Source organism: Seriola dumerili, unplaced genomic scaffold, assembly GCF_002260705.1.
Source record: "Seriola dumerili isolate Sdu_G_001 unplaced genomic scaffold, Sdu_1.0 BDQW01000024.1, whole genome shotgun sequence".
Lineage (NCBI taxonomy): Eukaryota > Metazoa > Chordata > Actinopteri > Carangiformes > Carangidae > Seriola > Seriola dumerili.
This window is the reverse complement of record NW_019174279.1, coordinates 541,664-554,762: the sequence shown is the minus strand read 5'-3', so window position 1 is coordinate 554,762 and position 13,099 is coordinate 541,664. Positions and strand designations below refer to the sequence as shown.

Below are 13,099 nucleotides of genomic sequence, written 5' to 3'. Positions count from 1 at the left end.
CCAGCCCCAAAGCTTTGAAGACCAAATACCTCTTGTGCAGTACTACTTGCCATCGTATCCTCTTTAGTATGGCCGTCTTGTGCCTACACTGACCAGTGCCGGTGCCAAACGAGAACTCCTATGGACCAAGCACCTCTCATTTTACCATTCCACAAACGCCCTTACTATTATACTCCATAGGTCATGTAGCTAATTATTAATTGTCTAAATTCCTCTGTAGGAGACCAGAAAAGGCCTTATCAATGATATGAGGTACAGTCTTCCTTATAAACGTTCTGTTGATGTTAGAACTCGACAGAAATCTTGACAAAGGAAGAACAACGTGAGACATTAAAATTCAACTCTTTTATTTGCTGGAGTTGAAGGTACTGTAGACAGTTTCCATTTCTGATGTATATTATTGGTCTGTTAGTGAGGCAATTTCATATCCAAAGGCTAAAATTCACACACCTGGCCTTATCATAACACACCACAACAGGTCTTTCTCTTTACTGTCCGTATTTGGCCAAACCATCAGAAGACTGCAGTATCATCCCAGTAGTGCTGAATGGCTTTCCTTTCTTTAACTCTAAATGTACCTGCACTAAAACCAGATTTGCTCAGAGAAAACTCATGCGTAGTCTATTCTAACTTTTCTATTTTTGAGAAGATGGAGGGGAAGAAAAAAAAAAACCACAAAAAAGAGGAAGCCACAACAGTCATTTGAATTGTGGCCCAGAAAGGGTCAGGACATGCGTCACAATCCCCAAAGTGCATTCTGGGAGCTGATGCTAGGGGGTTACTGCCTGGAGTGCCCAACCATGAAAAGGGCAAAGGGACAGGTTGGGAATTTGAGCCATCAAATACATCCAAAGGTTACCGTGGCAGGTAGCAAATGCCTGTTTCCTGACTCTCAGAAACATACATACATCTACATTAAATTGTACAGATCAATTACCAAGTATACTAATCTATGATTATATTGCACAGAAAAAAAAAAAAAAAAAAAGAAACAAAATGCATATAAATAGTACTTCTGAATGAAATGTACATTACATTACAATAGACACCTCCTAGCTTGAAATAAATAAATAAATAAATAAATAACACAAATGCTGAAAAAAAAACTTGGATCTTTTTTCGCATTTCTTTCGAATGATGTGTGCCATGATATACATACTGTATCTTCAAAAACGTGTGGTTGAGTGTGTGTGTGTGTGTGAGGTAGAACTCAGAAAGACGCACCACAGAAGAGAGGAGCATCTGCCACGGAGAGGACTAAAAATCACTGAACTGAGTAAGGGCACTTAAATGAAATATCCTAAATATCAGACAGCAGTGAATAACGTCTGAAAGAACCTGCCATGAGGGTAAAGTGACTCATTTAGACTCTGGTGACAGTCCCCAAATACAGCTCACTCATTCTAGCCAGTGGAGTGGCCTGGATTAACCTGTTACAGCGCTAACAGTGGCTCGTTACAATGCCACATTTCTATTCACTTACATTCACCCTGTTCTTCCTCATCCAACAGACCGTCATCTACAAATTACACCTAAGTAAATAAACAAGTTAAAATACAGTCAGTTTACAGTATGCTATAGTAAAAAAAAAAAAAAAAGAAAAAAGAAATTCTTTGTCAGGGCAACAGAGCATTTGACCGCTTGTCAAGATACACACAATCTGAGGTGACATAATACTAAGAAATAAGTTAACCTGGGATGCTTTCTACAAGAAAGATGAGGAACAGTGTCAAAATAAAATCATCCATTTGCATTAGGATCAGAGATGAAATGTGCTATAGTCTACTTTTAAAAGAGAGAATTGGTGTAGAGTCATTCAAATGTCCCAAGAATAATACAAAAATGCCAAATGAACAATTCAAAAATATACTCAACATAATATTGCGGTGCTAACAGTGTGATAGTCGACTGTGTAGCAGTAGCTAAAAAACAGTAATGTGTAAAGTACACTCAAATCCCTCTCTTTCATAACTTACATCACAGATTCACATCAAAACATACTCTGATTCTTTGCAGCAAAAATACAGTAATAATGATACAATTTCAAACCACAATCATTTACAGCAGTATAGAAGGAGGGGAAATAAAAACAAACTGTACATTAAAAGCGCAGCTCTACAAACTAACATGAGAAGTTCCATTGGCCTAAACCCTTTCGTGAGGAAAGCTTTGCTCTTGTGTGTAGGTGTGTGTGTTTGTGTGTTATGCGTTTTGTATGTGTCCGTTATCTGCAGCAGGCCAGCGCACCCAGAGAGGTATGGCTGTCCAAGCTGCTGTCTGTTTCAGAGGTCATGGTGGGGTCACTGCTCGGGTCAGTGGGCTCTGTGGACATGGATGAGACGTCGTTGGCTGAAGAAGAGGAGGACGTGGGCTGAGGGGGGCTGTCGATCACTGCTGCACCTGTGCTGCGAAAAACACACGTCAACGCATAGGTTTCATTGAAATACACAGGAATCTGCCATTACAGGTACACACACACAGGTAAACAGTGTCTCAAACCTTAAATTCCTAGTAAAAGCTGATTGGGTCAAAAGATGTAAAGGTTAAAACTTGGCTAAATCTTTTTAAAAAATCTAAGTAAGACGTCTCAATTATTTAAACACTGATTCAAAACTGATTCAAGAACAAATGATTGAATTGGGCTAGACTCTCTTATACTTTCCCTGACAATACACAGCCTACATACTTTACAGTTACTATTTGTACTTTCAAAACACTTTGTTCTTTCTTGAAATATTTCAAAATATTGCAGTTATATTCTAGAAACATAAGCATTTAATTCTTGAATCTTTAATTCTTATGACTTTATTAAAAAAAAAAAATTCAACTTCATTATCATCATTTATTTACAAAATCTCATTATGGCTCAAATACACTGTTGTCCTTCAACAAATTTAACATCTCTTGGTAAAAACTTGCAAATCACCAAATTAGATCTTACAGTGCATATGTACGAAGTATGCAGTTGATTTAAATAAAATAACATAAAATTAAATTAAAAGTATTAGGACTATTTCATTATTCAATCAAACAGACTGAGTGTCCTCCTCTGGTAAACACCCATCATGTGCCTCTCACAAACAAAAATAGTATTGATTCACCTTAATTCATCCTTTCCACTTCCACCTCCTCTTATCTCCCAGAGTTATAATGATTACTCACCTAAAGGAGGTGGCTGGCCTCTTATCACTCCATTTTTTGTCCACTCCTCCCATTCACTCACTTCCTTATAAATTAGCTCTAAAAATGAAAGAACACAAGAAGGTTATGTGGGGCAGGGGAGACAGAGAGGAAGAATTGATGCTTGTATGCACAGTATGCAATACACTTTTTCTGTACAGTCAGAGTGTATTGCATACTGTACAGTCCAAACAGCATCATGTTTCTAATTTGGACAGGCTGTGCTGGTGTGACCCTTCTAAAAATGAGTGAGGGGTCATTATCACCTGGCAGGGTTTAGGATGAGCTCATCGTGCTGCACAACTGAAAGTGATATTTACTCACAATCTTAAGTCCTCCCATGCTCCGGAGACTCAGGTTCCACACAGTGGAAAACATTAACTGAGAGGTTTTAAAAAGGGGATTTCAATTCACGCCACGCACCTTCTGGCAACTATAGTGGAGACACAGAGCTCCTTCGGCAACAATGTCTGTAAACAACTGGCTGCATTTCTACACATTCACTGGCTCTCCCACTGGATTTCCTTACACATGGTTTATTTTTGTGCTTTCCATGAATAGAAAAAAAATCACGTCACTGCTCATCATAGAATCTGACCAGCTGACCGTTTCTATTTCCTTGTAAACACATCTGATTTGCAGAAATTGAATGCATGAACTATAGAAGAAAGCCCTAATAGTGACGAGTATTTGCATGGTAACATTTTTAATGTTTTGTTAAATTACCACGCTGGTTTAACTTATTTTCAAAATAAATGCACTTTATCGGTGAATGAAACCAACAGCACATCCTAGCACTGTGGTTAGTTCCCGTGCTGCCTCAGGAGTCACAGGGTAAATAATACACTGAAACTGACAGTGAAAAGTGAAGTGTTGAGTTCAGCGTTAAGATTCTTAGTATGCTGTCTAACCTTTCCACTCTTCCACGGTATGCTCCCTCTCGTCCAACTGTTTGTCTGGGATCTTCGGAGGGGGCTGAGAAAGAGAAAATGGCTTAAACGGCACATTGGTGGTAGATGAGCGATGCCAACTTTCCACTTCAAGTGAAGTAATTAAAATCTCATGTGACCCATTTAAGGATCATGCAGTCCGATCAGCGATCCACTTACCGCTTCCACTTCTGCTGGGTCGTACCAAACATTAATATAGGGGTGCTGCAGGGCCTCGTCTACGGAGATGCGCTTGGAGGCATCAATCACTAACATCTTGGATAAGAGATCTCTCGCTTGGCTCGCTGCGGGAAGAAACAACAAACAGATAAGATGCTGTGCTATTAATCACAAGACTACAAATGTGGTTTGATGAATGCATTCTTAACGGTTTGGGTTATGGTACGATAACACCGCTACCTTTCAGCTTGTTGTGATCAGAGTCGGCCGGGAAGAGCACGTCTGGGAAGAGTTTCTCGAAGCTGTATCCAGCATAGCGTGGCCTGTTTTCTACGTACGTTCTCACTGACTGGTTCAGCTTCATTAGGAAATCCTGAGACGGAGTGCCGAGCTGCTCAATTACTTTGTTCCACTGGTCGATGTCTGAAGTGTAAATGTTAAGGAAACAGCCCACACAGACACACCGTTCATTCCCAACACACATACTGCAACACCCCATCAGGGCAGTGACATTTAACCGTCTTTGAGGTGCACACACCAACAGATTCACATAGTACACACACACACACGCATACTGCAGCTCGATCACATGATCTATAGTGATACAGCCACTCATTATTTTCCTATACAGCTAATACTTGCACATACTCTCTTGCAACTACAGCCCTTTATGGTCTGATTTTGCTTTCAGTTCTCACAATAGGTGGGTGGAGAAGAGCAATGATGGAGGTCACGTTTGTCAAGTGGAAAACTTGAAAATGGATAGTGACAAAGTGACAGAGGGAAACTACCAGGATGGTGTTGGATCTCTTCACACAGAATGAAGTGATGACACGGTGATCAATCAATGACGGGGAAGGATACGATCAGTGCCGGGGAACAACACGCTTCCCCTGATCATCTCGGCCACTATGCAGCCCACTGACCATACGTCCACTGGAGGTGGATGTTGAGATGACAGGGAGGTGGACATGCAAACAAAATGATGAGAAAAAAAAAAAAAAAAAAAAAGCACAAAAAAAACCCCAAAAAACAACAGGCAAACTGAGAAGAAGGCAAACAGAATGACAGCGGTGTGATGATGTGTGGAAATGAAAATGGACAGCATGCAGAATCAGCCAGATATATAAGAGGAAGAGCAATGCAGTGTTGAGCAGATAAAAATGAAAATTGACACTATATTAACAATTCCCCACAGCCTGGCACAAATGATTACATTCAGTCCAAAAGCTGACGAAGGAAAGCACAAACACTTTACAACAACCGTTAAGATTAACAGTGCGAAGAAGTATTTAAAAGTCCCAAGGATACAGTCCCTTCCTGGGAAGAGGATTTTATGGCGAACCATTTCCGCCAGTATGCAGCCCACAGACCATATGTCCACTAGTTTAGTGGAACACGGTAATCAAAGCCAATAAGAGGTGAGAGGAATGCATAACAACAGGTTAGTTACACGTAGGAGGCTGGTTAGTGAGCATTTTCTTACAACAAATTCCCATTATGCACAGAAGCGGCTTACACAGTGTTAAAAGCAACATTTATCTCCAGGTCCCTGAATATGGGTTATAGCAGATCTGATACAAAACTTTAAAAGTCTTTTAAGTATAATCGTGTAACTGTGATTTTGAAACACTGAAAATCAAAAAGAGCTGACACTGTAGACTGTGACTGAGCGGCTGCACATAGATAATCACTAACCATTGGCTTGATAGCCCATGCCCAGGATAACCTCCGGCGCTCTGTAGTAACGCGTAACCACATACGGTGTCATCAGGAGGCCCGTGGCGGCCGTCCGAGCCAAGCCGAAGTCCAAAATCTTCAATGTACAATCTGACTTGACGACAATGTTACTGGGCTTGAGGTCCTACAGAGGAACACACACACACCAAAACATAGTTCATTTTTTATCAATAAGAATCAATGACATTGTAAAAAGAAATGTGTGTGCAGTGAGTGAAGGAGGGAAACGCCACTCTGAGACTAAGTGGAGCCCTGCATTACAGCATCTTGACTGGGTGTATCGTTCAAACAAGGATCGTTCAGCTTTTTAATTATTGTCTGTGCAAGTTACATGATAATAGAGTTCTACATTATCCATCATGAATCCATCCAATCAATCCATCTGGTTCCAGCTCCTGCTGCAGCTATTTTCCTAAGGATAACTTTTGTCATGTTTATCTGGACAAATTACGTATTGAAGTGTTTTGTTTGCTAGTAGCAAATGAATTTCAAGTTTAACAGTTTGCACACTAATCAAGCAGCAACATTTTACAATAATAATCTTTTTTTTTGTGAGATTGGCTGCTTCTTCATTCTAGTGAGGAATATTGTTTTGTTAAAGATGTCTCTTAACACATATTTTTTGTTTTGAGTCTCTCTTTTCATGATGAGGCGCATATGGGGAAATTATACATTCACCTGCCCTGTTCGATGAGGAGGTGAGAAGTCTGTATCGACTTGAATCAGCTTTTGGAGAGCTGCTTGAAATTCAGTGTTCGGTTCAGGGATGCCTCATTAAGAATACTTGCTCTGAAATTACGTTTTACAGTCAAAAAAATGACACACATTTACATTAACCCACCAATGTTCTTAGCACAAATACTTAAAACCTGTCCAATATATTTTTATAGGGTTTTGTTGGTAATTAAGGGGCTATATTCATCATCTAATAGTGTGCCAGTTGACCGTTTGCACTTCAGTGTCAAGTATCACAGCGGGTTTAACAGTTCCTCTTCAGAACGCTCGCCTGGCATCGGCCTGTGCAGCACCTGGCCAGCTGATGCTCACCCTATGAATGATGCCGGCAGCGTGGAGGTGTTTGATACCACACAGCATCTGATAGAGCAGATAGGACAGTCTCTCATGGTCCAGCTCCATCTGAATGACCTGGCACAGGTTGGCATCCATCAGCTCCATCACCAAGTACCTGACGGAGCAGAAACAGCGTTAGGCGAGTGTGGCAGAGAAGCATTTAAAGCAAACACACATGAGGGAGTCATTCGGTTTTATGAAGGACACACACTGTGCGCCCTACAATGAAAACAAACACACATGTTACTTACACATCTTGGAAGTCTTCTAATGATTTTTGGGGTGTAAATACATTTAGTAGGCCAATGATCTGTGGGTATAAAATGACATGAATCAGAATCACATTAAAGCATCATTTGAGTCACATGCACATTGTAAATCTAAAACAGCATGTCTCCCACTGGCGAGGTGTAGTGTAGCCGAGGAGATTTGCATACTTACATTTTTGTGATTGACACATTTCATTAGGACGAGCTCTCTGTACGCCCTCTTGGCATGGGTTTGATTCTGAAACGGCCGACTCAGCTTCTTGATGGCAACATTTCGTTCAAGGATTTGGTCATAAGCTGAGCTGAAGAACAAAGAGAGCGAATAATAATCAAGATGTGGTCACCAATGTCACTTCGATAGTCGAAATACTTCTGCATCGACAAAAAAAAGATTTTATACAAAAATGGTATAAAAACTTCTACTTTTCAAGGATTTATATGGTTATTTCTTGAGGTAATATTAAATTAGATGTTCTCTGGTTCTCGTGAATGCTCTGGTGACATTCAGTACATACAAAACATATTTGACCAAGAAGCTTCTGACTGAATAAGAATGAGGTTGAAACACTCACCAGACGATACCCTGTGCTCCTGAGCCGATGGGTCTTAAATTCTGGTATCGCTTCAGCACTGTGAATGTTGAGTCTCCAACATCTAGGCTGTAGAACTCTTTTTCTCTCTTGTTTTTGTTCATGGCGAAATCTTCAATTACTGCTTTCTGCGCATCCAAAAATGTCCTCTGTGTACAGAAAGACAGACACACACGGTTTAAATATTTTGTCGCGCTGGGACTACGCCACAGATCCCACAGGAGCTGCCGAGCAGACCAGGCGAAAATTAGAAAGTCAAATGAAAATCCCTGCTCCCGAGAAAGCAGATTAAGAGTAAAGGAGAAAAGACACTGCTGAATTTCACACTTGAGGCGAGCACTGCAGTTCCTTATCTCAGCAACTCAGCAAACACACCAGCATGGAAGATTTGATATCATCAGCAGGGGTGGCAGAACAGCAGGCCACGGGGAGGTCTACTCCATCATGTGAAACATGATTCTCAGAGTGACTCTGTCACACTGGAAAACCAAGCCCAGTGATAATTCCTCTCAGTTTGGACCCTAGCCCAGGACTCCAGCCCAGTTCTACAAGCAGGTCTTCCACAGCCACATGTTAACTAGGTCAAGTTGCACCAAGAGGCTGTGAGCCCAGATAAGACACAACACAGAGATGCCAATTTGTGAGCATGATGTTCCCGAACAAGTTTCATTTTGCATCAAAACAGAAAATCTAAAAAAGGAGAAAAACTAACATCGGCTTCCTTCCTCTCCTATTATTCCGTTCTTATATAAGCAACGTAATCGCCCTCCCCGTTCCTCCACTCTCCCGACACACAGTCCATATGAGGGTTATAATTGCCAGAATAAAATGAGTCAGCTCTCCTTCTGTTCCTCCAACGTCACAAAGACGTACATAACATCCACCTCCCTCACAACATGAAAATAGACATGTCACTTCTTTTTATACTTTAGACAGGAAGACAATTACGCTCATCTGAGTTATGATGGCTTGAATGATGTTGCAGTTAGTGTTCAGTACTGTCAGTGGTATGTAAGGCCATGTAGTAAGGTCATTATTTTTTTAAATAATGGCTGTCAATGAGGATAATTAAGGCCAGGTACGTGCAGGTTTAAAGTTCGAGATCTTCTGATCCCCTGAACTCCTATTTAGTCACAAACAGTGTTCATATTAATGTCCCTGTTGTGAAATAACTAGTATTGATGCTTACAAGTACATGCAGCATCAACAAATTCCCTCTGAATCAATAACACACAATTAGACTGCAGTAGTAGTAGTTTCCTGCAGCATCAGGACATGTGGAGCTTGTGAATGGATTTAAAAGGCAGGGAGCTGGAATACGTCTCTGTGCCAGAGTATCCTGCAAAAGCAGAAATACAACAGAGTCGTTCCTAGAGTGCACTGCCTTCTAATAACTTAACCTTTGTTTTTTTTTGAACAAGTTGCCTCAGCCTGATGATTTCATGAATGGCCTCCAAAAGCACAAACCTAAAGGTCAATTCAGCTCCTGGCAATGGTGGGTATTAACATCTAGGCCTATTATACAACATGTAACACAAACATATACATTCTTGGAAAACTGTGTCACCGTTTTACCACATATCAACACAATATACAGTGATACTGTGTGGCCTTCTTATCTATAACATCACACATTAAAACCAGTGACACACAGTCAGTGACTACAAACAGCCTCATAGGTAGAATCATATTGTGTCCATAGGTACAATACCATCTCATGTTCTGCCAGTTTACACGCACGGCACATCAGCTGATGAGGAAATACAAGAAAATCCCAGCCAAACACACATTTATTATAATCCACTTTATGCACAATATAACTTCTGGCACATATATATCCCGCTGTGCGTATCCAATGCAAAGCTAAGAAAGCGTTCTTGTCCCAGTCCACACATATATGCAAACTGTTCGCGGGGCTGAGAGACACAGAGATAAAGAAGAAATTAACCGGGAGGGGGGCACTATCGATCCGATGTTTATTTTCATTCGATGTCAGTGTGTTAACCTTGGCCACACGACCCCTGGTCTTGTCTTGACTGTCGACGGCAGCGGCAGCAGGCAGGTAAATGACTGCACAGCGAAGAGCCATGCATGCTAGGGCCCGAACAAGCCGGACCCTGCACAAGAAGACATTATAGCAGAGATAATAACAACCAATATCGTGATATGACGGAGGGCCTGTTCGTTAAACACAGTGCGCAGCCGGCTGGTGACACTATCTGCCGTCTCGATCTACACGCGAAACGCCGTGTACAAACGTATTTCACTGCAACGACACGCGGGGTGAGTGCTTCGGGTGAGTAACACCAGGGAAACACAATGTAGCACCCTTAAACAACAGCCGCGTCGGTTAAACGAGCGTGCACACAGCGGCATACGACCCTCCCCCACGGCCAAACAATAAGCACGTCTGAGGAGCAGAGGTGCGAATCCTCATCTTACCTCTTGTCTTCAGATCAAACTATGGTTTCCCCCCCCCGCGGTCCGATCAGCGGCGAAATGTTCCGGAGTAAGCGGGCTATTTGTTTATGCCGCCGATGAAGGATGATTTATTCCGTTGTGCGGCTTAAAAATACATGACCTCACCAAATTCACTTGCCTACGTTTCCATCTGGCTGCTACTGACAGGCCAGGACGCGCAGTGCGCACGGGGCATGCGTCCCAGTAGCACGTCACTCATCCACTGAGACACACCCACCACCCCCTCCATCCATCCTTCCTTCCGCTATCTATCTATCTATCTATCTATCTATCTATCTATCTATCTATCTATCTATCTATGTAAAGAACCGCTTCTGTTTAAACCACGGTAAATTAGATGTAATGTGTATGCCATTTATGCCTGCAGTCAATTTAAAGGACTGACTCTAGGCTCATTGAAAATATAGACCCAATACTGCATGATAAGCAGCCAGAGCCCAGGTAGAGACATTGGCAATATATCTGCCTGACAACACATTACACAAGTTATGATAACTGCAATGAACATTTCAAGTAAGTGGTGTAATGGAGGAAGAAAGATGAGGCTGCATACTTCTCCTGCTTTATGTTTCCTTAAAATATATTTATTTTGTGATGAAAAAGATATGGGCTGACAGGGCGTGCCATGGCTTTGTGGTTTATGGATCACTGAGCGCACAGGTCAAAAAGTCTTTCACATCTTTTCTGTAACTGAAACAAAATGCAATTGGGAACTGATAAACCCCACAAGCTGTCCTTGCTGCAAAAAAAAAAAAAAACCCCTCACAATGGAAATAGAAGGACAGCCGAATGTCCACACAAAGGACATATAGTGAATATAGTGAGTCATATGCACAGCTTCAAGCAGAATAGCCAAGTATACAGTATGTACAAATTTATGGGGTTCCATTTGTGTCAAAAAAAAAATATGTCCACATGATCTATGTCAACTGAACATGTGACTAAACATTTGTCTATGTCTATTCCACTTTGACCTGAACTTCAGTTGTGACAAAACTGTGTCAGTCTGATTGTCTGTGATTGCTCACATGACAAAACATATGTCTGTGTCAGTTCAGCGCCAGACTGTCTTGTACTCCGTGTGTTGATTGACTGTTTTGATCGACTGTGTTGATTGACTGCGTTACATGGCATCCCAATGTGTCGTCTCACTGTGTTGTCGTGTTGTGCTGTGTTTTTCATGTAGGCTACAACAACACAATCAAACGACAGGGAGTGCAACAAGATGACACAAGTACAGTCTGAAGTTGAAGACACATGTTTTGTCACATGTTCAGTTGACATGGACGGTGCACACGTGGACATGTTTTTGACACAAATGGAACCCCATATCTAACATTCATCTTTCATTCTTCTTTCTTTCTTTCTTTCTTTCTTTCTTCCTTTCTTTCTTTGTCAGGTCTGTATATTTCAATTATGCTGATCAGTTTAAAAGAAAATATAAATGTCTTTTAGATTTCTTCTGTCTTTTTAATGTGAACACAAAAATCTTTTTATACACAGATTAACAGACAACTAGAGTGTTTTCTCAATGTGTTTCTTACATTAGTGATGATGGTCTATGATCATTTGGTTTTTCACATAAATTCTTGAACTGTATGTCAGTATAGTGTTTGTGATTTACAGTATGCAGAATACAGTATTAAAAGGAAAAATACGTTTGACTCGTCACAGTCAATAATCAATAACATTACAGTTGTATGTTATTTAAAGTGAGTTAGTTAGTTAGTTAGTTAGTTAGTTAGTTAGTTAGTTAGTTAGTCAGTTAGTTAGTCAGTTAGTTAGTCAGTTAGTTAGTTAGTTTTCAGACTGGGTAACATTACATTTTGTGTGTCTGTTTCCAGGGTAAACAGTGATGCTGCAGTGATAATACATCGTTATAAATGAATGATGAGACTATAACTGCATGATCAGTGTCACCAGGGTAATATTTGGCATCTTCTGTGAGCTCATAGATCTTTATATCTCCAGCCCATATTAAACTGTGGACTCATTTGTGGACTACGACGGGCATAAGCTCTGCAGAAATCCATAGCATAGTAGTTAGGGTACCATCTATAGTACCATCAGTTCCTATACGCTACAACAGCGAAGGTATATGCACGGAGCCATGCTCTGCGAGGGCATGTGACTGAATAAGGACATTAGGTAAAATTACGTTAACTTCGCGCTGAGTAGTTTAAATTCTCCCTGCACCCACCTGACAGCCCTGGATGGTTGTTAGCCTATTTATCCTTGTCCCTGCCTGCGCAGATACCCCGGGGCCTGCAGAGACAAGCTGCGCGCAATAGACCTGGGAAGCGGCATGGATGAACGTCCCAGCACCGAGTCCCGCAGCAAGAGCAGGCTACTACGGCTCCTTACCCCTTGTTCGAAGAGAGCCCGCAGTGTTATGATCATCGTGGGGGAGCAGCCCTACTGCAGCAGGCTACAGTCCACTCGTTTGGCCGAGGTCGTTCGTCCTTCCCAGGCTTCTCTGTAGCGCACCTACACCGCTGAGGACCCACCGCACCTTTGGGCGTCAGACGGATTAGTTAAATCGGTGTAGCTGATCTCACGCCACCCGCTATTGGTGGCTCTGAGCTGTCGCTGTCAAACCGCGAGGCTAATCCAATTAAGTGTTTAAAGGCGAGAGGCTAAGAATAGCCCAAATTACAGT

The 13,099-nt window shown here is 41.5% G+C and overlaps 1 protein-coding gene across 3 annotated transcripts; it reads right to left on the bottom strand.

The window, feature by feature from the left end:
* Positions 1-326: 326 nt before the first annotated feature.
* Positions 327-12,834, bottom strand: LOC111235092 (mitogen-activated protein kinase 8-like). Of its 3 annotated transcripts, none has more exons than XM_022763423.1 (12): positions 12,805-12,834; positions 7,942-8,108; positions 7,542-7,671; positions 7,352-7,410; positions 7,077-7,215; positions 5,988-6,153; positions 5,601-5,672; positions 4,530-4,712; positions 4,290-4,414; positions 4,092-4,155; positions 3,163-3,240; positions 327-2,400 (listed from the first exon to the last, which is right to left on the bottom strand). In XM_022763423.1, exons 2-12 carry the CDS (start codon positions 8,061-8,063, stop codon positions 2,225-2,227), a joined length of 1,314 nt encoding a protein of 437 aa, XP_022619144.1. In that variant the 5' UTR covers positions 8,064-8,108; positions 12,805-12,834; the 3' UTR covers positions 327-2,224. The 3 variants fall into 3 exon arrangements, with proteins under 3 accessions (XP_022619144.1, XP_022619136.1, XP_022619153.1); XM_022763415.1 differs by lacking the exon at positions 12,805-12,834 and adding an exon at positions 10,402-10,501; XM_022763432.1 differs by lacking the exon at positions 12,805-12,834 and adding an exon at positions 10,402-10,501 and having other exon boundaries at positions 2,304-2,405.
* Positions 12,835-13,099: the final 265 nt, after the last annotated feature.

Coding starts and splice junctions, on each gene's coding strand:
- LOC111235092 (XM_022763423.1), bottom strand. CDS start 8,063: ATGAACAAAAACAAGAGAGAAAAAGAGTTCTACAGCCTAGATGTTGGA. Junction 7,411..7,541: donor AATGTGTCAATCACAAAAAT/GTAAGTATGCAA, acceptor TTATACCCACAG/ATCATTGGCCTACTAAATGT. Junction 3,241..4,091: donor TACCGTGGAAGAGTGGAAAG/GTTAGACAGCAT, acceptor TTTCATTTTTAG/AGCTAATTTATAAGGAAGTG.